Raw genomic sequence first — 24,327 nt, forward strand, 5'->3', positions numbered from 1 at the left:
GATATACAAGTCTTTGGGTCACTATTTTTGTATGGGATCAATGGGGCAATTCTCTCCTTTAGCTGTTGGCATTATGAAATTATTGTTTCACATTATTGTACTATGCATACCATATCACTTGTACGTCACCCTTATATATTATATATATCATTGGCCCATCATACTACATACTAAAATAAAAGCTCCAAAAAATAATTAAATTAAAGGTCCTATATATCTGAGCTCCGGGGAACATGTAACAGACAAGACCTTATCAAATATCCATAAAATCTCACCAGAAACCACAAAAGTACAAAAAATTAAACGATAAACAAAGTCTGTTCATTTTCTTGAAAGCTACATCATGTCTATAATACAAGCAAAGCATTTTGAATGTGAGCACTAGCGAGAACAAACCCAGAAAAAAATTAACAATCTTAAAAATACATTAATATTTTCTGTATCACCAATCTTCATGTTCAAATACTCTGCTGAAATCCACGACCCCCTTTTTCTTGCATTTTCAAAATTTTGATGACGACGACGACCTCTCAGAACTTCTGTCCGAATTTTGACGCAAATCCACAATCAAATCCGAAAAGGCACTTAATATGAACCTGTAAGACTTCTTCTCGTTCAGGTTTAGGTAGCAAAACAGAAGCTCCTCCATGAAATTCCAATCAACCTTTGCATGATTTCGCAGACGGGATTCCACCATGTCCTGCATGGATCTTCGAAAATCGTGGTAGGGGCTCGGGGAGTAGGTCAATACGGCGATGCAGTCGTTGGGAAGCGTGACGTCTTTTGCATGATCATTGTTATTAGAGTTCGACGTCGTGGCTGAGTCATTTAGGGTTGGAGTTGAGATTGAGCTTGAGCCTAAGTCCTCGGACGTGGTGGTGGTGCTTAGCCGAGCCTCCTCCATGACCGAGCTCGATGCTCGGCCAGGGGACACAAAGAACCGGTGAGAGCCACAAAGATCCACCGCGGGTGGATCGATATTGAATCGAGGGGATTCAAACAAAACCCCGCCTGAGCTTTCAGTGTCGTGATGCTCATCACGACTTTCTTTCATGCGTAGAGTTTTATCCCAAAAGGCCTCAGTACGACGGACTTCTTTACCCCTTTTTTCACTTTCATCGTCTTCAACTTCGTCGTCGTCATTCAGATAAAGTGACCTGAAATTCTCGAACAGAAACTGATCAATATCCGAGAGTGAGGCTGCATCGTCGTTGTCGTTATGGGCTTCCTTTTGGCCACGATTGATGGCAAATGATAAGGTTTTTGGGTGCTTACAACCTGATCGGATCCATTTTCTGGAGGGAAACAGGATTTGTGGGGGTGGTTTCTTTACCTTGGAGAGGTAATCTCGGAGATACTTTTGGAGTTTCTTGGGCATTTTCTTTCTGAGGTTTTTGTGTGATGTGAATGCGATGGCTTTGAGTGAAAAAAGTTTGGAGGTGGAGTGGTTTATAAATAAACAAGCAAAGAAAGTAACATAAGATACAATTGTTTTTGGAAAACGGATGCATTAATTTAGATGGGAATTTTCAGATACTGGGGAGCAACATGGATGGAAATAATGGAACGTATGTGGATTTCTTAACTATTTTTCCGAGATTTTGACCATTTCTGAAAATTTTGGACATGGTAAACTATTTAGGACTGTTTTGGAAGCAACATGATGGGTTTGCTATAAGCATTATAAATATGTTGTATAGCTGGGCTAACTTTTCGATGTCATCGTAGCACAATCGTAACACTACATAAATAAGTAATTTGTCTAAATTATAACACGTGCATATTTACCGATAAAAAAATTGAATAAACAACTTAGCATATGTATTTTCACCACGTGTTATAACTTGAGTGGATTAATAACATCTCATCGGAATATTAGGTGGTGGTGCTATCACACTCAATAATCTAATGCTAAATCTAAGGACAACATATGTGGGACATTAATAACGTCATTAGCTGGAGTTTTTGATTGAATGATAATAAATTGGGGTGATTAAATTACTTTATAAGTCAATTCATTTAATCTTGCGATTCTATAACCGTCCCTTTTGTTAATTTGAATATATATTCTCCAAGAGTATTGATTTTTTAATTTTCCAAAAGTGCTTTTAATTTCCATCTGTGTTGTTTTAGCTTTGTTTTTTCAAACTGCAAACAGTGTGGATACATCACCGTTCGGATCTGGGTTGACATTTACCCCCAATGATTTAGGTGCTTAATTGTATCCAGCTTTTACGGGTTCAACCATGGACTTCCTCTGTCCTTTTTTTTTTTTTTTTTGGAAGTGGGACTTTCTCTGTCTAAAGAGACATGGAAAACCAAAAACTCTTGACTTGTAAATATTTGAATTCAAGTTTAACAGTTGTCAAACGATAGTATATATATATATTGGTTATACTAGTGTCTTTCTGTTATTATTATTATTATTTTTTATATAAAAGACGATGTCATTTTATTGATAAGAGGGGATAGAACAAGTACGAAGCAACTATATATGGTGTCAAATATGCATAAATTCTCTTCTGTAATGAAACACAACAACAAGAATTGATCTGTAGAGAATCACACACAACCCACAAAGTGATTAAAACCCCTGATTTAGAACCAAACACACCCCTACTCAAACTAGCGTAATGACAGAAACGGCAAATTCAAATAAAGTCTCCATATAGCTTAATTATTTTCTTATAAGAAACTTTTCCTATTACCGGTTATATACAACTAGTGACACCTAAAATATTATTCAGAATTACGAATTACATTATCTGCAATTAAAACTTAAATAAATACGAATTAAAAACACGTATTGGGCGTTCTCCAGTGTCGCATGGTTGGTTCATTTTCTAATAAGCTTTTTAGTTCTTTTAATTATTTGTTCAGCATGTGCCAATTTAGATTTTTTTTCTTTCTTTCTTAAGAATTGGTGTCGTTGGGTGTATTTATTAAAATTATCGACTATATTTTTACAGAGTCTAGATCTTTATTTCATTCTTTTTAGGGATGTTGATATTGAATAAAACCATTTTTTTAAAATTAAAAAAAAAAGAATATAAAACTATAAAGAATGCACCCAAAACACTAGAAACCAATTGAAACGGACGCAATATTGAATAAAACCAAAGACTGATTTAACAACAATATTTATCTATTTATTTTTATGTAAACCTTAGCTCATGGCCCAACTCCAAACCGGTCCAGTAGGTGTAAATAGAGTTATCCTCTTGACCCACAAAACGACATCGTAAAGGCATCATTCCTTCCATTGATCTCTAACGGAAATACCTGACGGGCACGAACTCGTTGAAAGGCCGAAAGGCTGAAAGGCAAGGCAATAGACACAGAAAGAATCCAATAATCAGTGGAAAGCAGATGGCAACGAACAACAACGCGAGCAGAGAAGAGAGAAGAAGAAGAATTGTAGAGAGAGAATCGGATCGTATGGCTCTCATCACCGGCCGAATCCAATCTCTCCCTCCTCCCTCACCGCCACCATCGCCTTCATTACCACCACACGATCGCGCTCTGCACACCCATCGCATCAATGGTACCATTAATTATTTAATTTTTCTTATTGTTTAATTTAATTATTTAAATCCAAACCCTTTTCATGTTCTTAATTATGACTCTGTGAAATCATATGTTTCGTGTTTTTTTTAATGAAATACCACACTTTTTGTTAATTTATAAAATTAATTGGATATATATATATATATATACATAATATATAATTTAATTTACACTATAGACAAATCTACAATTGGTGGCAAGTTGTCCCTCTTCTGGGTCTAATAAAAAATTTGTGCTCTGGGTTGGTTTGTCATTGCCTTTGGGTTGGACAGACAAATTGGAGCAAACCATTATGCGATATAAAGGGTTTGGTTTGGTGGTTCGGTCTGGACAGGATTATTTCAATTAAATTAGACTATTGTCTTGTTCACCGTTTGGTGAACCTGTGAATGTTGAAACTAGACTTATTAAATCGGACAAGTATATTACAAATCTGATCTAGAGGTTGATTTCGTAAGGACTACCTTAGACTCAATTCCAATCCAGTGCAGCGGAGCCACCAAGCAAGTTGTTAGACATTTATCCCAACCGATGTGAAACTACTGTTACTATTTCATATGAAGTTTGAATAAATTATTGGGTGGTTTTCTTATCAATTTTCCTGGTTTGCAGCTGGTACTGAGGGTAAAGATGGCACCCCTGCAGATTCTACATTGCTGGAAGTACATGGAGCTAGCAATGAAGACGTTTCAAGGCAAAACAATGCAGAGACTGGAAGCCAAGATGGACCTTCATCTTGTCAATGTGACATAAGTACAAACACTTTGCAACCTCATGGTGTTGATGGCACCACCCAAGTTCAACCACAATTGGGCACATCAATAGTTCGAAAGGCACCACCAACCGATACAGAACTTGCAATCACGCATAGGAGGGCAAGGTTTTTCACTTCGAAACGATTAAACTCGTGCATTGTAGAATCGGAGAGCATGCGCATTTTCTGTGCTCTCATAATAGCATTCTTGGTAGTGTTGTCTTATGTTGATTATGCGTTGTTTGGAGTGAACTTGGTGAAGTCGGAGAGCGTTGTGGCCTCAAGGCCTCTGTACATTATACTGCTAACTGACGTAACAATTGTTCTGGCACGAATGATCCTCGTGAGACGAGAGGATGTAGAGGAAGAAAGAGTTGTAGTCCCTCAAGATGGACATAATTGGGTTGAGGCAGTCAAGCTCTTGGAGAGGGGTTTGGTGGTTTACCAAGCCATTCGTGGGGTTTTCATAGATTTTAGTGTTTATGTTGTAGTTGTTATATGTGGGCTTTCTTTGATGTAGCCTTGGATATATCACTCCAACTGTGTCAAGAATTGTTTTCAAATCTACTTTAGTGTTATACAGAAAAGTGCTTCTTCCTAAACTTGTGCTTGTGACAGTTACTAAAATTTAGAACAGCCAGATTTCCTTGTATAATCAACAAATTTAAATCGTTTACGTTTAGATGAAAGTCCAAACAGCAATGGTGCAGATAAAGCTCACCAACCAGCTTCAAGAGCTCCTGAGTCCAGAGCTCTTTGTTAGGTGGGTGATTATAGCCATGAGGTAAATAAATATCTTTTTAAAGAGCACTGTTTGAGAGCAAACCATTCGCGATATGAGTAATGCTACACTTATCACATTTTTATCTCACAATTCTATACCACATGATGTGGCACGTCCATATTATATGCCACATCAATTAAATTAATGAAGTGTATTTTAATTAAGGCAATTACAAAAACAAATACGGGAATAAATCATAAAATAAAAGAAAATATTAAATAATTTTAATTGATGTGACTGTTCACCTCAGCTGCCACATAAGATGGTATAAAGAAGTGGTATACAAATGTGGTAAGAGTAGCATTATTCTTCGCGATATATAGGGCCTCGTTCGATGGTTCTGCTTCGAATGAATTATTGAATTAAATTGGACTAATCATGTCCACTATTTGGTGAACTTATAAATGCTAGAACTTGACTTATTAAATGAGTAAACTTTCGAACATATTATGTTTCACAAGCCTCATCTAGAAGGTGAGACTCATGAGGACTGCCTTAGACTCAATTCCAATCCAATCTAGTCCAGCCAAACCACCAAACGAGTTCTTAGACATTTATCCCAACTAATGTGGGACAAATGCTCAACAAAAATGTGAAAATAATAGCTATCTAATAAAGGAGGAAACTACTGTTGCTATTTTTCATCACTTTCTTCAGCTACACGTACTCTGACCATCACAGCTACCAAACCAGTAACGGTACCGTTAAAACAAGTTGCAAAATTGAAAGAACCAAAACAAGAAAAAGAGATTTGATAATAAGAGTCTTTTTTGTTATATACTCAAAATAACTTCCTCTGAATTATGTCATGAAAAGCTTTTGGGGCCTAATGGTTGTCTATGATCGAAACCTTCAACCCTCATCTCCATATGCCGGGTAGCGTTACACATGAAGGAGAGTTTTAGCTTAATATACATTGTTGACATTCCCCGATAACTCAAGCTTAGGGGGTACCTACGTAATGTCTAATATTATGTTCTGCCTTTAGTTTTAACAGCCAATTTTCTTGCTATTTATACATTTCTGTCAGCTGAAATGTAATAATGTGCATATAATCAACTGTTACTGTTTTGTGGCTGACTCTGTACTTCAGCACACAATTGATTTAACCAATGCAGTACATCCTTACAGCAGTTCTCCAAATGTTGTTGTCAATTCAAGTTTCAACTGTTCAAAGCTTGTTTTGCCCCTACTAGTATTAGAACAGGAATTTATTTTAGATAGCCCTGTCCTTCCTTCCTTTTGTCGGTATAATAAAAGTCTCACATAATCTTATTCTGTTTGGGTTGCAGCCATGCTCATGCTCGTGAATATTAATTATTTGTTTTTCTTTATGGGTTTGATGCATGTACTATATTTTTAACCTTGGATTGTTTGTTTGTTTGTTTCTTGGTTGCATACACTCCTATCAGTTTCATACCTCCGTTAGTTTGTTCGTTAACTCTAATCTTTATTAACCCATAACGTGACAGGACTTGGGCTCACCATATATTTTTGAAGAGCACTATTTTGAGAGTTTGTCCAAGCCATCAGTGAGATTGTTTAGTTCCCTATAATTAGATCCCAATATAAATTGAATTTCAAATTTGTACATGTTGTAGCCCTTAGAGCCTCTCCAAAAGAGAAGAAAATTTCACTCTTTAAATCGTACCTTTTTGACTTACGTGACAATTTGTACTCAAATTTCTCCGCAATTTGCACTACTACAAACTTTTCGAGCTTGATTAGTTTTTTTAATAAATGAAGACTGAAAATTAGAAACTGAAAACTAAAATGGTTATCAAACGATGGGCCATTAGTTTCTAACTTCTGTTCAAGCTGGTTTTGCTGGTGAGGCTCACCAAATCAAGCACTCAAAATCCAAGAGGCTATTAGAGATACTCTTAAAGGCATATAGTAGTTATTTATTTGTTCGCATCTTAACCATTTAAGTTTTATTTATTTTTATTTATTTAAAAAAAAACAGTGACTACGATTTCTCATATAGAATGGCAAAGTTAAGTTCAAGCTTTTGAGAAAGGCAAAGTAGTTATCTCTTTGCAGACGAATTCAATATTTTTGGTCGGATTTGATGAATATAGTTGAGTGAGTCTGGTAAATTGGATGGAACAGTATGCTTTAAGCATTTACCATCGTCACGCCTTTAAGCTGCTGAGGATCAGCTTGGTGCCTGCTGCCCTTCAAAATCATTAAATGAGTTGTTGTTCTTGTTATGAGACCAATTCAAGTCTTCAAGATATCCTTTGGACCATTTATGTACACCCTATGCACTTTGCCCAATAAAAGCATGCATGCCGAAAACGATAGGAGTGTGTGTAAATTGAATCCCTTTCTTCAGCTACACGTACTCTGATTCTCTCATCTACCGAACCAGTAACGGTACCATTAAAACAAGTTGCAGAATTGAAAGCACAAAAGAAAAGAAGATTTCATAACATAAGAGTCTTTTTGCTACACTTAAAATAACTGCCTACGAATTATATCCTTGATCCTTCATCTCCATTTGCTAAGAAGAGTTACACGTGAATTAGGGTTTAACTTGATATACATTGTTGACATATTTCTCGAGAATTCAAACTTATATGGGCCGTAGTTTCGAATATTATGTTCTGCCTTTAGTTTTATCAGCCAATTTTCTAGTTCAGAAAACATACAATTGATTTCCAATTAATACAGAACATATACTTAATTATAGTTATCCAAGTTTTGTTGTCAATTCAAGTCCCAACTGTTCAAAGCTGTATTGATTTTGAGATCTATACACACTGGCAGATGTGACAAATTGCATATGTATAGGCGTGTTGACGCCATCAATGCTTAGAAACCCTACTTACTTTTGGTTTGAACAATTTTGAGAGAAGAAAATAATTTTCCTGAAATGAAACATGGGTCTGAGTGAGTAAGGACATCCCAATTCAAACAGTGACCCACTGGTCTTCCAACCTAAGAATGAAGCACATGCATGCTTGCTTATATCTACTTTTTGTGCATGTATTAGATGGCAGTGGTCCACACTTTTTAATTGGAAGCAGCAAGGCATTTAATGGTTTTGTTTGTTTGGTTCCTGACTATAACGAAAAGTCATTCTGTCAGCAGCAGCAGTCCAAAAAAGCAGCTGTGGCTTTGCAATTGACGTGCAGACAGAAACGTACTCTACTGTATTATAATTGTACACAGTTTTGTTTTAAATTTTTCAATAATTCAACAGGAAAAGGATAATAATTCCCAACTAATGACATATTCTGCTTGTTAAGATGCTGTTAACTTTGCAACTTCATGTGCTTTTTACACACACAAAAGACAGGCCATGTAACTTTAGACACGGTTTCTCTGTTTTTCTCGTATGTTGTGCGCTCTCCCCTCATTGTTTCCTCTTTTGATGTAGTTTATCTTGATCAAGAAAAAAGAAGAAGGAAGAGAAACTCTAGACAGAGAATAAGAAGAAGAAGATGAATACATTCCTGAAATTAATTAGTTCTAACAAAACAAGATATCACATAGCTAAACCTACTAACTAATTGCAGAAAAGGAAAGATAATCAGATGGCATATATCAAGAACATGAAAAACTACACAACTCCTATAACTTAATTCTGAAGCTAATACGGTAATTAAATACTTTGAGAGAGAGAGAGAGAGAGCGGGGGGGGGCAAAGCTAGCTGAACTCAGAAATCAAACACTAACCAACCAACCAACCATTCTGTTTTTCTTCCCATCAGCTGCCTACACTATGAGTCTGATGGAAAGCCCTAGATGGAACAGCAAACCTAGCTGAGAAAGATCGAGAGAGGAAATCGGGGTCTGCCCACATCAAACCCTGATCGAAATTCTTCGAATACGTGTAAGGATCATAAGGAACATGGACTTGTTGAGCACTGGTTGAACAATCAAATAGCAACCTCTTCTTCTCTTTCTTTATTTTTCTCCACAACATTCTCCACCTAACTGGCACATGAACCTTGGATTGATCTCTAGTAATTGCCAATGCATTGAGGGAAACCATCTTCTTCACACAGATGTAGCTGAGGTCCATAATGTGAAGGGAAAGAGGAGCTCAAAGTTGGTCTTTAATTTTCAGAACAAGTTATAATAGAGGAGTGCATGCTGATTTCTACTGGGACTATTTATAGTGCAGAAGGGGGACACTCTCTGAGGCTTCCCTATCCCTATATTTATTATGTGTTTTGTGTTTGCCGTGAAACTTCAGCATCTCTATGTACTATGTACAATAATTTACTTGGACTTTTCAACTAGAAAACAATAGAAATTCTTACCCAGTGAACAAGAATTTACTGTCTTAGCAGTGAGCATCCAAAAGGATTCCCTTTGCTCAGAGCATTAAAGACATGTCTTTTGCAATGCTGGACTGGACTACCCACTGAGTAGCACCAAAGGGAAACGGAAGGCCCAATTGGCAATAAAGTTCTTTTATTTGCTGGGTCTGATATGATAGTTGTGTGGTTGCTTGGGCCAATACTTTTTTAATTTTAAATACAAGCGATATTTAAAGAGAGAATTCGAACACAAAACTTTAGGTGCAGGGATAACTGCTCAATCACCTTATAATGTTAAGTTTGTATCCTATCCTATCCTATCCTATCCAATTTGACCTCATATTAGAATCCAAAAGTTTCATAAGATTAGTGCTCCAACAAACTAGTTAAAGTGGTGATTTTGTGAATAGTCACTCAACATTTGCTGAGGAGGAGAGAGAAATTAGCATAAAGTTCAATCCTTCCATGGCTAACGAATCAAAGCAAATAAAAAAGCTTGTTTTACATATCCAAAATGTTCATCTCACCCCATTTTGGAAAGGGTTGAATAATTTTGTTTTCCTACAGTTATTTTACACACACAAATTGCCCTCCCCCTCACCAATACAATATCCCATTTCATAATCACACATGACATGCAGTCGGCATATATGCATGTTGCGAGTTGTGAATTTCACAGGGCCCCTAGTTTTCTCAGTGTGTAAATCATCGCATGGAGCAAACACCAAGCCCATGACCCATTGAAGCTTCTAGCTTGCTGCGCCCAACCTCATCACTACATTGCAAACACAAAACAAAGAAAACAAAATCTATAAATGCTGTTGCATATAAGAATTATTTTACATATCTATGGTATCAGTAGCATAGTCAATGAAATATGCGTGACAATATTATTCCTACATTAGCTTTTCGCATTTCCATTCTGAGTTTATGAAAAGTTTTAAAATGCTCATTTTAGTGTGACAAAAGTTAAATTGAGAGTGTCGAAATCGCTACTTAATAGATAATAATTAACTCTAACTAGTTCCGGAGATCACATAGTACAACTAACCCAATTTGTTTGACCCACATGGTAAAAGAAGTTTGATCTTTGTGACACTAACTCGACTTATCTATTACTTAAGTTAAAAAGTAGCGTAACGAGTTTATGTTAATCAGCTCTAATCCGTTTAGATAATATTTTTGTATGGTATTTGAGTACCACACTATGTGGCAAACGAAATGTACATGCCATATCGATTAATGAATAAATCTCATTAGATGTTGGTTGTATGCATCTCTTGCTCACCTCGTAACAATTATGTCGCAAAATTGTCTGATTCACTGTGTTCACCATGACTTCACACGACACCCTTGCCTGCCAAGTTTCCCAACCAAAATCACAAACATCACTTCCAAGTCTTTCTTTCTTTAACCATAAATCATTAACCAATCTCAACTTAAAACCTTAATTAATTTAATTAATTATACTCTACAAAACTAATTAAGCTTACGTACCTGCAAAGGGAACTCAAAGAACAGGAAGCCCAGCCGCCCGTGGACCTCCGTAACAGTATCAAACGGTACCTTTCCTTTAGCCAAGTCCTCGAGCAGGAGCACCACGTCAGAGAACACCCCGACCCCGTTGAATTCCACCTCCGCTTCCATGTAGGACGAACCAAACGCCCGCACGTGACCCCGCTGGAACGTCACGTGCCCCAGACTCCTCCCTCTGTACCCAACCGCCACCTCCAGCGCCTCGTAGTCCATTCTGTAAACGTCGCCGTTTCGGACCTTAATCGTCACTAACATGGACACGTCGATGGCCACGTGCGGCCGCGTGTGGACTTGGACTCTGTTGAGCCGCAGCCGTACGATCTTGAGGGAGGGATCGGACGGCCAGAAGAGGAACGCGGAGCAGCTGGCGGCTACTAGGACTAATAGGAGAGTGATGCCGAGGCAGATTGTACGACGTCGTCGTGGGAGGTGGGAGTGAGGAAGTGATGCTGGTGAAACGGCGTATTTCTGGTCGGAGAGTAATGGGATGTATTGAGGTGGTGGTGGTGGTTGTGAGTTGGGGGTATCCATGGGGGGTTTTTGTTGTGCGTGTGAAGTTGGGTTGGGAGATGGGTGGGTGTTTAGAGTATTTTTGGGTTTTGTTTGGATGCACTTTTGAGGGGTTTTGTTTGGATGTGGGGAAACTCCTGTGGGGTAGAGCTGTTGCTTCGTAGTTCCCACTTCCTAGTTATTTTCATATAGGACATGATGTAATTTTCTAACGTTCCTTTTATCATTATCAGTGCTACAAGGTACCTTCTGTTTATGTTTCGTTTGAAAAAGGATTAGCAGCCTAATTCAAAAGCAAAAAAGTTGGGTAACGGTCGGGAATAATATTATGGAGGATATTAAGCAATTTTTAGTTCAAGTTAAAGTTAAAAAAAATGTGTTTTGAACCTCGTTGTTACAATAGAACAACATATATGAGCGAGAGCGGGGTTTGCTCTATTGATTGGAATAGGGTTCATGGTTCAATTTGGTTAAATGAGATTTGCTCTATTGATTTGAAGTGGATTCAGTTTGAGAGTCACCTAATCGTAATGGAAGTCTTATCACACTCGAAAAACGAGTTTTTATAAATAAAAAATATATATTTAAAATTTATCCTCTATTTTCATAAATGTCAGTTTTTATAAAAAATTTCAAACAGAGCCAAAAACTGAGTTAAATATACTCAAATTCCCTCAAAACAAAAACCCACACACCTAAAAACTTAACAAACAAACAAGACACCACCATCCCAGCCCATCCCAGTCGCCACGACTCCTCTCCTCTATTTCTTTCTTTCAACAACTCACCACCTTGTCACCTCCACACCCAAGCCACTTTTCCAACCTCAAGGCCCGATTCCCCAAGTCACACCCACCACCCAAACTCCAATCCACCCCACCCATTTTAATCAACAAAGGTACTCCATTTGTCATCAATGTTGTAAAACAAGAACCGCTCCAAAAAAAAAACTAAACTTGTTCGAATAAAAACAAAAGGATTACAATTCAGAGTACAGTTTTGAAAATAATCCATAGCAAAATTGAAAATATCCGATATTGCTTAAGATGAGGTCTCCTTTCGCAATTACTCTCTTGTTTTTTCTTGATGCTGACTTCTTCAGCTTCATAGAGAACCAAATTCATGTACACATCAAAACCAATGATTCGGCCTTCAATCAAGAGCCAAATCTAAATGTGAGCTTTACTTTGAAGGAACTAGAAGATAAAATTAATGGGTTGGGTCATAATCCTCTGAACTTTGGTGCTCGCCATGGCTGTGAAATTCAATGGGTTTCGGGTCACAAACAAAGGTTCTAGTGGAAAAGATTTTGAAATCGAAGGAGCTCAGTTTTTTTTTTCTTTTCTTGTTGGGTGTAGCTTTGCCCGATATGTCACTCACGTACTTTTATCTAATAGGTTTTCCTTCTTAGGTTCATGTGGGTTTTAGTTTTGAGGGTATTTTGAGTCTATTTAACGAGTTTTTGGCTTCTTTTTTTTAAGTTTTTATAAAAACTTACATTTACTAAAGTATGGGGTAAATTTTGACTATTTTTTACAAAAACTCCCCGAAAAACACCTTATTTTAACAAAATTCTTATGTTTAAACCCCGCACTTTTCTTTGTTGACCCCATATTCTAGTTCACCCAACTTCTAATTCAAAATTTCACAATTTTTAAGAAAACCTCACTATCTTTCCGAACTATCCCTAAATACACACCCAACAGAAAATAAAATAAAATAAAAACACATCAACCTCACACTCTGCTATCTTGCCCCTTACCATGGATGAATAAATGACTATGGTTGTGTGAATTTAGTTTTGTTGATTTGGCTGAATTTTGAGCTTGTATGGCTGAGAAGTTATGCAAATTTTTACAGTTTGATCTAGTTGTTCATATGTGCATTGTTGTGTTGTTCACTAAAATCCCTAATTTCGATGTTCCAAGGCATCAGGGTTTTGCCTGTACTCTTCCGTAGTCTGCTGCTGTAATCCATGTACAGCAGAAGACTGATTTAGTTAGCCCCATTGAGAATGTTGACAATTAGAACTTCAGTATGTTGGCAATTACAAGTTTTGGCCCTTGAATTGGTCATATCAGTTTATCTTTGCAGGTCCTTTTCTTTTGGTTTCTTTCACTAGAAGCAGTTGGGTTGTTGTTGTTCATAGTCTTGGCACTTGATGAAGAAAACAACTGAATATATGAACTCAAACTAAATCTGTTTCTATCGGATACGTAGGTTCTAGTTGTCTATGGAGATAAATTAAGTCAAGTTTTGTTGTCTTCCCCAGGCCATGTTTTCAGGAATAAAATCTCACTCCGCATCCGCTGGCACTTTCTCAAGCAATATGGTGTAGAGGAGTTTGTATTTTTCTAAAACTTAATATGAAGAGTGGTGGGTACTTAAGAGCTTAGTAATTTAAGTATTGGGGTGAACAAAGAAAAGTGTGGGGTTTAAATAGAAAGGCTCTAAATAAATACATAAAACACAAAAAGGGGAAAGATGAAAGATATAGAAGAACTCGAATTAATGGAAACAATTGTTAGTGTTCATACGACATTCAGAATGAAAACAAACTGATCTCTTACAACGAGCATTGCTGAAACCTGAAAGATATTTAATAATAAATTTTTATTTTTTTTTAAGAGAGAGAGAAAAAAAGAAGTGGGGAAAAATGACAAGAAGATATTGGAAGTTGGAACATCAATTTGGAAGAGATTATGGAAGCAGTTGGTATCCTTTCATTATTTGTTGTAAGCCACCCTGGAAAAGAAAAAGTGTGAAATAACAAACACCCTTTTTCTTGACGAGGGCAACAAGGTGACAAGGGCAAAGGTATTCAACTTCTACTTTAAGGATAAGAAAACCAATGAAAACACCACCAAGGAAAGGCTAGAAATTATATTACCGACACCCTCTCTAATAATTAAGTTGGTAGTGAAGCGTTGCTCGAAGTGGATTAATTCTTTTGTGTGTTATTTTGGAGTTATACCATATAAGGATAAAGCACTAAGATAAAATGATCCAGTTCTTCAAAAATTGGATAAATCGATCTAGTTACTGTTCGAGAGTGATATGAAATAACTCTTATGTCACTCTTATTAGCTATCTAAATGCAATTTATCAAATTAAGTTCAACACATTATTAAAAAGCACGAACGAACGTGACACGACCTAATAGACTAAGAACTAGTGGGTGACTCCTTGCGCTTAAAAAATTACAACAAAATAGACTAAATTTTGGGCTTGATTCTTATTGTAGTGAAGCGTTGCTCCAAGAAGAAAATTTAATTCTTCTTTCCCTCCCTAGACCCCATCCAGGAAGTGAAACAAAATGAACACCCTCTGCAAGTTGACCTTGGCTTATGTAGTATTTGGCACTTCTCTCTCTGTTTTTTAAATATTCTCTAATAATTTTTTTGTTTTCTGTTTAAGTGTTAAGATCAAGAAATAATAATTTTTTTGTTTTCTATTCATCCATCAATTTTCTTTTTGTTTTTTCAGAGTGCATGATTTTGATAGCATAAGAGAAATAAAATATAACTTCGACCCAGCACATGAATTTTGGGTACAATTCATATACAATATCTCCAATCTATGCAGCACCCAGTTAGTACTCAGTAGGTCACATAATACCCGATGGACTCATATAATTAATAAGGCCCTTGTGAAGTAGAAAAACTTATTTCTAACGGGGATAGACTGTTTTTCTATTAATAACACATAACGTGAAAAAATTATCTCATATCATTGCATCATTAGTCGGGTATAGTAAAAAGTGTTATCTCTGTTGCATGAAAGTGTTATCCCAACCAATAACACAATGACATATTGAAACGTTATCTCACAGTTATTGATCATTGATAGAAAATAGCAAACTGCTATACCCATTACATAAAAGTCTTTCTCTAAACCAAAGACACATGGGCCCACAAGGAATGCTTTCTTCATTTATTTCCAAAGCTTTCTTCATTGAGATTGGAGAAGTGCAACAAAACTACCAGTCAACAGATTACAGAACTACCAGTCCACTGCTAGGGATTGAGTGTTTTCTTTTCTTGTCCAATTTCCAGTTCCATCTATTAATTTTCTATGAAAATTCACATACAACTTTTATGTCTCTTTGACAACAGCAACTTCTCTCTCTCTCTCTCTCTCTCTCTCTCTCTCTCTGTAAAGCCCTCTCTTTCCTTCAACTTTGGACAATTTTGATCAAGGTGGTCAAATGGCCAGGCCTGGCAACAAGATCATACAAGCCAAACTGGTGGGTATGTCTTACCCTTTCTTATTTCCAATTCATTACATTGAGTATTCTTTCTAATTTTATTTGTTCTTTTCAATCCCTTAACAATCTGTGCAATAACCCTTTTAGCATTTTTGCTACTATAGGTTGGTGCTATAATCTGTTGACTTCTCTAATTCCAATTGCTTAAGAGAAGAACCTTATTGTGTGTATTGCCTAGAATTCAAAATTTGATGTAAATTGTAGATATCCATTTTCTTTTTTCTAACTGCATGCTGGAAAAATTAAACCCCACAGAAGTGCTGAGTTGAGGCTCCACCATTTTGAAATGCCCCAATTCATGATTTGCACCCCAAAAAAAGAAAAAGAAATAAGTACAAAGCAGTGTGGCAATTCAAACAGCAGACTTTATATCAGCATACACCAGCATTTGTAGGTGTGCCATTCTTACTCTAAGACTGTCCAGTAGTTTCTGTAAGAGCTGATCTCTTACCTGTATTTTGAGAAGCATAGACTCTCAGGTTGAATTAATAGCATATTAGGAGAACCTTTTGGCTTTTCTTGCATTACTTCCTTGATGAGAGCAGTGCTTACAAGTTACAAGAATGTAGTACAATGTCGATTTTCATTTGTAGTTAGCTGAATTGTCTCATAAAGACACAGCTCATTTCTACATTTCTTGAATGTTTCTTATTCAGGTGCTTCTAGGGGACATGGGAACTGGAAAAACCAGCTTGGTATTAAGATTTGTCAAAGGCCAGTTTTTTGATCACCAGGTTTTTGTTGACCTCTGTATTTTCAATAAAATCTCTCCTTTTTTCTTATTTATGTGAAATTTCAGAACTGAGGATCTCGGTGCTTGTTTTCATGCAGGAACCAACAATAGGAGCAGCTTTCTTCACTCAGATACTGTCCTTAAGTGAAGCCACTGTGAAATTTGATATATGGGACACAGCAGGACAAGAACGGTATCATAGCTTAGCTCCTATGTACTATCGTGGTGCAGCAGCCGCTGTAGTCGTGTATGACATCTCTAGCACGGTACCTATGAACCAAACTCCTTATGTTTTGTTCATTCATTCTAATGAATTCCACCCTCTCTTTCTTAAAATTTTAAAAGAGTATATGTGCTTGTGTAATGTATGCAACAGCTGATGACTGACTTATGATGTACATATATCGGATTTTGCTAAGTTGCCTATTTCCTGTTCGAGTATAGTAAACTAGCTTCACCTTTTTTTAATCCAGATTCCGAAGGTATATAATTATTTAGGGTACTATTCTTTAGTGTCTAGATGAATATGATTGCAAGTTGTATGCTGTAAATTCTGATTTGAAGATTTGAAGGTGATGGCAGGTATTTTCAATTCAATACTCAGTTATACTATATTGCAATTATATATGGTTCACTGATTAGAATGTGCACTTTCCTCAGGATACGTTCACTCGAGCCAAAAAATGGGTTCAAGAATTGCAAAGGCAAGGTGAGACCATAGAAATTGAAAAGTTGTATTCTTACCATGTTTTTCCTTTCTAAACTCTGTGTTAAATATGGAAAACCAAGATACCAATTTACTCACACGGTTGCCCTATACGTATGTAATGTAGAAAGAGTTAAACAAACCAACCTTGCTTTTGCGTATCTCCTCCTTAGTTCCTATTCTCATCTGAAATTTTCAGGCTGTTTGTCAACTTTTCTGGTTTAAAATTGTATTATTTGTATCTTCAATCTGTGGCATGCCCTGATACGTCTTTTTGCCTACACTCTGCTGTCACAAATTGTGATTGCTTTTCTCTGGCTAGTACAATTTGAAACAGCCTGGTTTAGATCTTTTCTTGCACATATGTCTGTGGACCCTATGTTATATATTAAAGTAGTAAGTGTGTTTTGGGATGATTTTTCAGTTTTTGAAAAATAATTGGTATTTTCACTGTGCTTATTCTGGAATGATTTTTGTTCTTGAAATGAAACATGATGCATTGTTTATCACCCTTTCCAGGGAATTTAAGCTTAGTGATGGCATTGGTGGCAAATAAGTGCGACTTGGAGGCGAAAAGAGAGGTCGAGAAATGAGGTATTTGCAACAGCTTCTCCACAATTTCCCTTTCGCTCCTTCTTTCCATCTGCATGAGTGTGTAGTAAGATGAACTTATTTGCAGTCATATTGACTATTAGATCTGGATGCACAATAACGTTTTGATGTTTGTTAGTTTGGAACTTGTATTTAAATTAAAGGTTTCGTGTTTTATTTTTCTTGTAATTGGATTGCAGGAAGGGGAGCAATTTGCTCAAGACAACGGGATGTTTTTCTTGGAAACATCAGCCAAAACTGCACAGAATATCAATGAGCTATTCCATGAAATAGGTAACTTTCGGAATTATTATCTGAGGATAAAATCTGGTTCACTTACAACATTGCCTAAGGATAGCAGGGTCATCACGAGGGAAATTTACTGTTTCAAACATTAGACATTATTTTTGTAATCCAAATTCTATGCAAGTTGAATTGCAGCAAAGAAAAAATCGGCATGAGTCCAGACTTGTTCGCGTAGAGTTGTATCAATCATAATGACTTAGGACCATGTAGAATTGTTGGCATTCAGAAAATTTAATTTGTTTGGTCTAGCATGCTTCAGGTACAATGATAGTATTAACTTGAAGGTCTTCTATTTTCTATTTTTCATTCTAACATTCAGAGTTTAGTGTTCAGAATTTCAGATGTGCAATGCTTACACATCATGTTCCTTTCCACCTATGCAGCAAAGAGATTAGCAAGAGCTTGCCCCTCAAAGCCTCCCGGAGTGAATCTAATCAACGAAACACGAGACAGAAGAAGAAAGTCATTTTGTTGCTTGGGGTGACGACCATGCACTGCGGCAGTCTGTTTCTTGAAAGATCCCATTTTGCCTCTTATTGATTCAGGGGTTGTTTTCTTCAAAGTGTAAGAGGGTGTCTCAACAAATTGCTCACAGGAAATCAAAGAAGTACTTACCTAAAGTGTTCAAAAGTTTAAGAACAAACTTGTAACATCTGTAAATTCGTATAAGCTCTGCAGAATATGAATATCCATGCTGCCTTTGATCATCTTATGTGACTTATGTTCATAGAAACCATATGAAGCATAAATTGGAAATAGAGCCCTCACCAACAAAACATATATGATAGAACAAATGGAAATGAATAAATTTATTCAGCATATGACCTCATGATTTATTTCTTTGATACCGTATTTACGAAGATAAAAATGGTCCGCTATAATTAAATGAGAGAAATAGATAAAAATTAACACAAGACAAACCAAAAACAAAATGTTTGCCAAATTGGCCCCTAACTACCTCTTTATTGTTATAGAGTTGTTCTTCTTCCTATTTGGAGACAACAACAGAAAAGCTTGCGCAAGCACGAAACCGAGGCAAGATGTGGAAATTGACTAAGCTTGATCTAAAGTCTTAGCCCATCTATTACATTACTTAACGCTATTCTTATCTGAGATAGAAGATCCAATGCTTGAAGTAGAAGTTGGTTCCACCATACATGTTAGGTTGGATGGATCTGCTCATCTGTAAAGGGCTTATTCCTCTTTCTTTTTCTTCATCTTGTGTGTGTTTTGTACCATCTACCCTTTTATCTAAAAGATCTAGGTTGCCAACTTCTTTTCAAAATAAAAAGCTACGTAATTAAGGGATACCGGTTGTATACAAACATGTATCAATCTCGCTCGTTCCTAGTCATGTAACGTACTCGTATCTCATGCCCTCCAATGACCAATATGTTAAAGCTACGTGCCAACTTGACCTCTTTGCAGTTTTGAAGTATGTACTGGACTATTTTAGACCACTGTATTCTTTCTTTGGAGGGAAGAAAGGTATATAGTCCTGCTTCCATGATTCTCCAATACTCCTATTTCTTTTTGTAAAGTACATAAATGTGGTGGCAAAACAAATCTAAAGGAGTGGCTTTATTTTATTTTTCAGAAATTAAAAAATAATAAATAAATAATTACAATTTCAACCTTCTACAAAATTAACAAAACGACATGTACATGTGAGTGAGTGCAGCCATAGAGATAGAAGCAGCCATGACTGCATTGATTAAAAGCTTAAAATTTTGAATAAAGAAAACGTTTCTAAATTGTTAAAAGGAATACAAAAAAATGGTCCTTCCTCAATATATTGAAATCAACTTCACGTATATGATTTTCAGGGCTTGTCCCATATGAAAATTGCAAAATCCTATAAGTTACTGATAGATACAAATTGACACTAGAATCAGGACAAAAATTATTAAAATGAAAACAACACAAATGGGCAAATTATACATACAAACTTATTCTCTTGCTGAGCTCTGACTTGGACTATGAGGTGATCTAGGCCTCAAGCTTCTGTACATTTCTGAACACGAAGAAGCAAAATCCGACAATGCCCTAAACAGTTCCGGTAAGGCGAGATTTAATACTTGCTATCGACTTCTCTCTCACCTGAAGGCATAGCCGTTCATAAGCTTCCTCCTCCTCTTCTAACCTCTTCTTCACTATTTCCACAGCAAACTGCTTTTCTGCAACCACATCATTTCGAGTGTGGCCTTCTGGCCTGTCTGGATCTATTTCGTCCGGAATGGTCTTGTGCATATTTTTATTGCACCAGTCTTCAAAATGTCTTTTCTTGCGGGCAAGCTCTTTCCGGGTTTCTTCACATTTGTCCTTCATTTTAATTTCATCCTCTTGGAGAGTCACTATAGTACTTATTACAGCACCAAAGTTATGTATAGCAGTTCTTGCGACATCATCTGGAAGTTTCTCTAGATGATCCTGCCACGCAAGGAGGAGTCCCTGAATGGGGGGTCTTTGAATTCTTGGTGGGGAAGAAACTTTTTCCTTCAAGCTGCTCTCAATAGGGATGAGATTGAGTTTTAACCAATTGTTGAGGGCCTTGATGTACACCTTTTGATAAGTCACAAGCTTCCCAATCTCAGAATGCCACCCTTGCACAACACCAAGCAGCTGGATTGTGCGCTCATGGTGGTGCTGACTTGTTTGCTTGGGACAATGGGAGGTGTCAAGAGACCTGAGGGCTGTTACCCTCTTTGATTGGGTCTCATGGTGCAATCGCATGATATCCCACATAGTAGCCATCCTGCAGTCCATTAATCATTTATTAGTGGTTTCAAATTGTACGTTTGAAGATAGATGCAAAATCCTACAAGAACAGTTCAGTGGTAAAGGCCCCAACTATCAAGAGCCCGGCCGGGCGTGTCCCTTTAAGATGACTAACCAAAAGATAAATAAACTGGAGCACTAAAATCTAAAATCTAAAATCTACAATACATTAGGACACCATTTATAGGTTTCCTTATAGATATGAACAAACAAGATAATATTTTATAGGTCTTCATAAAGAAGGGTAGCACCATCAACTCATAAGATGGGAGGAAAGGAAATCTTATGTTGAATGCTCTCCAACACAGGAAATATGAATTAATTTTAATTGATTAGTGTACAACTCTCTAGTTCAAGATGTGAATAAACAAGGTACTTATTTTTAGGTCTTCATAGAGAAGGGTAGCACTATCCACTCATACAATGAAAGGAAATGGTCTCCATCAATATATATATATGTATATGTGTGTATGAAAAGATGCTAATGTTCTTTTCTTCATTTTTGTATTCAAAATTTAATTATAAGGCACCCTATTTTCTGCAAAACCTACTGAACCTTCTGCCAGAAACACCTCCTTGCAATATGCAGATGAGGTGTTTGAACTCATTATTTGCAATTATAAAGCACCTTATTTTCTCCAACTAATTATTTGCAATTTCATCCCATGACTCATTGTCCCCACCCATTAAACCACCTGCAAATCCTTAATCAACCCACAATATGCACCAATAGAATCTTGTTGTATATTATCAAATGAAAACTCACCCCTCGACAAGCTGAACAAGTTTTGGGTACAACTGTCCGTCTCGTAAAGAGTTTATCTCTGATACTGTTGAATCCATAGACTGCATGTCAACAATGTATCTTGTATGTAGATGACTTACGGCTGCTTTTGCTTTCTCCGATGCTTCAGAATTACCCCGTTTCTTGAGCCTGTTCAGCGAGGCAACCTTCTTTTGGTACTCAAATTTCATAAGCTCACCTGCCTATCCAACGATAGTCAATCCTAAGTTAGATTGAGTGCACAAGTAATGAATACTGATATCATTGTGGAAGAGTAGAAAAGTTCAAAGGACCACACTACAGCAAGAGCAAAAACAACAAAGACATTTTCATGCAATAGTGTAGAACAATGTAGTAATTAAACCAGAATATTGATATCAGTGGAGCCCTAAATAGTTAGAACCTTTGAGACTTGAATGCGCAACCTCTCTATCTATTTCTCACACGGTTTCTCTATCACAGTGATAGCAAAACGAAACTGATTAAGTTTTTTTGTACCTTGACTTCGTCATATAGCTTTTTCTCCCATGCCAGCAACTTATCCAAGACTGTAGCATGAGTTTCATGCTCTTCTGAGTCGAACTCATCCTTGCCATCATCGACATTTGGAATTCCTCTAAAAGAACGATTCCATGTAATAACACGCATCACTCTAGCAGAGTGATCTATATGCCCTGCAAATGTAATCACAGTAATTGTAAACCAAACATCAGAAAACCACTCAAATATAACAAAACCCAACAACAGAACCACAGAACTATGATTGATTACCTCGATTATCAGCAAAATTCGAGTGATAGTGGAGCCTGGTGGCCTCCAGCATCTTGGAAACATCATGGGCACTCTCTGAAGCCTTGAGAAAATGGTCATCAAGCTCTGCAAATATCGGCAACAAATTCACACTCCCTTTTAGCACCGGGACCTTGGCCTTCTTCAAGCTCTTCCCGACGGACCCACCGCCCACCTCATCCACCACCGGCAGCTGCGGCGCCACCACCACCTCCTCCACTTTCGCGCTGCTCTCCACCTCCACCTCCTCCTCTTCATACTTCTCCACTCTCTCCGGCCTTTCTTCGAACACCTCCTCTTCTTCCTCATTCTCCACTATCCTTGGCCTCTCATCGTACACCTTCCGCTCAATCTCCTCGGCGTCGGCCAGCGTCGGGGCCGGCATGTCCTCCATTGAGAAAAAGTAGTCGTAAGGCGTGTCGCGGTGCTGCGGCAGCGGCGGTACCGTCCTGCTCTCCACCGAAACCGGCGGAGACGGGGAAGGCACCGCCGGCGGACCATCCAAATCGTGATCACCGTTCTCCACAACCCCTTTCTTGCTCCGGCTGCTCCTACTCCTCCGCCTCAAGCTCTCGCTACTCTCAATCACCTCATCGTCCTCGTCCTCGTCCTCGTCCCCCTCGATGATGGGCTTGGGCTTGGACTTGGTCCGTGGCTTGGGCAGGTCGGGTTTGATCTCCGGCATGCTGGCGGCTCGTTGGAGAGGAGAGGCGGTGAATTTGGGGAGTGGCGGAGGCGGAGGGGGGAGGTTGTCGACGAAAGGCGGCGGGGCGGGGACACCGATTACGGTGGCTGGGGCGGCGACGGAGGCTACGGGCTGGTGGGCCGGGTGCGGGGCCACGATTTCGCCCTGGGCGTAATCGCTTAAGGCGGCGCCGGTGTTCTTGAGGTAGATGGCGTAGGAGGAGTGGGCCGCCGCGAAGGCGTTGCGAGACGTCACCGATTCCTTCATGAACTGCTTCCGCTCTTTGCATCGGGATACTGCTTCTTCGTTCTCGATCTTCGACTGGGTGCAGCCCATGTTTGCTATTCAGCTGAAAACGAAGAATTGGGCGTGTCAGAACGAAGATGAGAGATGGATATTTAGAGAGAGATAGAGAGTGAAGGGTTGAAGAAGAAGCTTTTTTGGGTTAAGTTGAAGAAGAAGCTTGGAGCTTTTACTTTCGATGCTGCGTCTGTGTCTGTGTGTCTGTCGTGTTCTTTCTGCTTTGGATTGGGAAAGAATAATGAGAAAAAAGGGGAATGGGAGAGTGTGGAGGATTCGGTTCTCGGGACAGTGTGGAGGATTCGGTTCTCAGGACAATAGAAACGGCGTCGTTCAGTTCTTGTTAAAATTATTCCCATTTTTTTATTTTTTTATTTTTAATTTTGGTATTTTGGTATTTTGGAGTGATGTGGTGTGAGGGAAAGGATCCAAAGAGAGGAGGGGACAAGGAAAGGGGTGTTGGGATTGGTGTTTGGATTTTTGGGGATGGGGGTTTTTCAGATTACCAGTTGATTAAACAAAATTAAGAGGGGTTAGAGCATTCACAATGGGGGGATATAAATTCGAAGGTGTAAAGTCATTTTTACATCCCTTTTATACTTTCAGGAGATGTAAATATGTTTTTTGCTCTAATGAAGTGTAAATTGGGGTGTAGCAGTGGGTTCCAACCTTTTATGTTGACTTTTTTATTTTTCTCATCTTTTCTCAGGTGGATTCTGTCTGCAAGGGATGTAAAAATAGATGTAAATATACATTTTATTTTACATTCCTATGGTGGTGATGTATATTTACATCCATTTACAACTCCCTATTAAAGACGATTTCGGTGATTCGGGGTGTATATTTAACATACACCCCATATACACCCTCCCACTGTGGATGCTCTTAAGAAGGTCAAACTCATAAGTTAGTGCAGCAATAAAAAAATAAAATTAACCCTAACCTAACCTAAATCAACCATTT

At 37.8% G+C, this 24,327-nt stretch overlaps 5 protein-coding genes across 5 annotated transcripts; 2 read left to right on the forward strand and 3 right to left on the reverse strand.

Moving 5' to 3' along the window:
• Window positions 1–299: 299 nt before the first annotated feature.
• OFP14 (ovate family protein 14) lies at window positions 300–1,645 on the reverse strand. The gene has a single exon (XM_008230291.2). The coding sequence runs from the start codon at window positions 1,376–1,378 to the stop codon at window positions 503–505; it is 876 nt and encodes a 291-aa protein (XP_008228513.2). The 5' UTR covers window positions 1,379–1,645; the 3' UTR covers window positions 300–502.
• A 1,598-nt stretch (window positions 1,646–3,243) lies between these two features.
• LOC103327918 (uncharacterized) lies at window positions 3,244–4,923 on the forward strand. Its single transcript, XM_008230292.3, has 2 exons — window positions 3,244–3,544; window positions 4,180–4,923. The coding sequence occupies exons 1-2, from the start codon at window positions 3,370–3,372 to the stop codon at window positions 4,839–4,841; spliced, it is 837 nt and encodes a 278-aa protein (XP_008228514.2). The 5' UTR covers window positions 3,244–3,369; the 3' UTR covers window positions 4,842–4,923.
• Window positions 4,924–9,821: 4,898 nt separating this feature from the next.
• On the reverse strand, window positions 9,822–11,519 carry LOC103327919 (Late embryogenesis abundant (LEA) hydroxyproline-rich glycoprotein family). The gene is made up of 3 exons (XM_008230293.2): window positions 10,877–11,519; window positions 10,668–10,736; window positions 9,822–10,154 (listed from the first exon to the last, which is right to left on the reverse strand). Exons 1-3 carry the CDS (start codon window positions 11,444–11,446, stop codon window positions 10,152–10,154), a joined length of 642 nt encoding a protein of 213 aa, XP_008228515.2. The 5' UTR covers window positions 11,447–11,519; the 3' UTR covers window positions 9,822–10,151.
• A 3,848-nt stretch (window positions 11,520–15,367) lies between these two features.
• On the forward strand, window positions 15,368–18,735 carry LOC103327920 (ras-related protein RHN1-like). Its single transcript, XM_089049861.1, has 7 exons — window positions 15,368–15,671; window positions 16,349–16,426; window positions 16,524–16,691; window positions 17,086–17,134; window positions 17,651–17,712; window positions 17,887–18,016; window positions 18,412–18,735. Exons 1-7 carry the CDS (start codon window positions 15,633–15,635, stop codon window positions 18,510–18,512), a joined length of 627 nt encoding a protein of 208 aa, XP_088905987.1. The 5' UTR covers window positions 15,368–15,632; the 3' UTR covers window positions 18,513–18,735.
• Window positions 18,736–19,795: 1,060 nt separating this feature from the next.
• LOC103327921 (protein ALTERED PHOSPHATE STARVATION RESPONSE 1) lies at window positions 19,796–23,629 on the reverse strand. Its single transcript, XM_008230297.2, is given in 5 exon segments — window positions 19,796–20,094; window positions 20,096–20,783; window positions 21,573–21,793; window positions 22,089–22,264; window positions 22,362–23,629. Coding segments are annotated over 5 exon segments (2,241 nt in total). The 5' UTR covers window positions 23,401–23,629; the 3' UTR covers window positions 19,796–19,977.
• Window positions 23,630–24,327: the final 698 nt, after the last annotated feature.

The sequence above is a fragment of the Prunus mume genome, linkage group LG4, assembly GCF_029339155.1.
Source record: "Prunus mume cultivar Tortuosa linkage group LG4, ASM2933915v1, whole genome shotgun sequence".
In the NCBI taxonomy this organism is placed as follows: Eukaryota; Viridiplantae; Streptophyta; class Magnoliopsida; order Rosales; family Rosaceae; genus Prunus; species Prunus mume.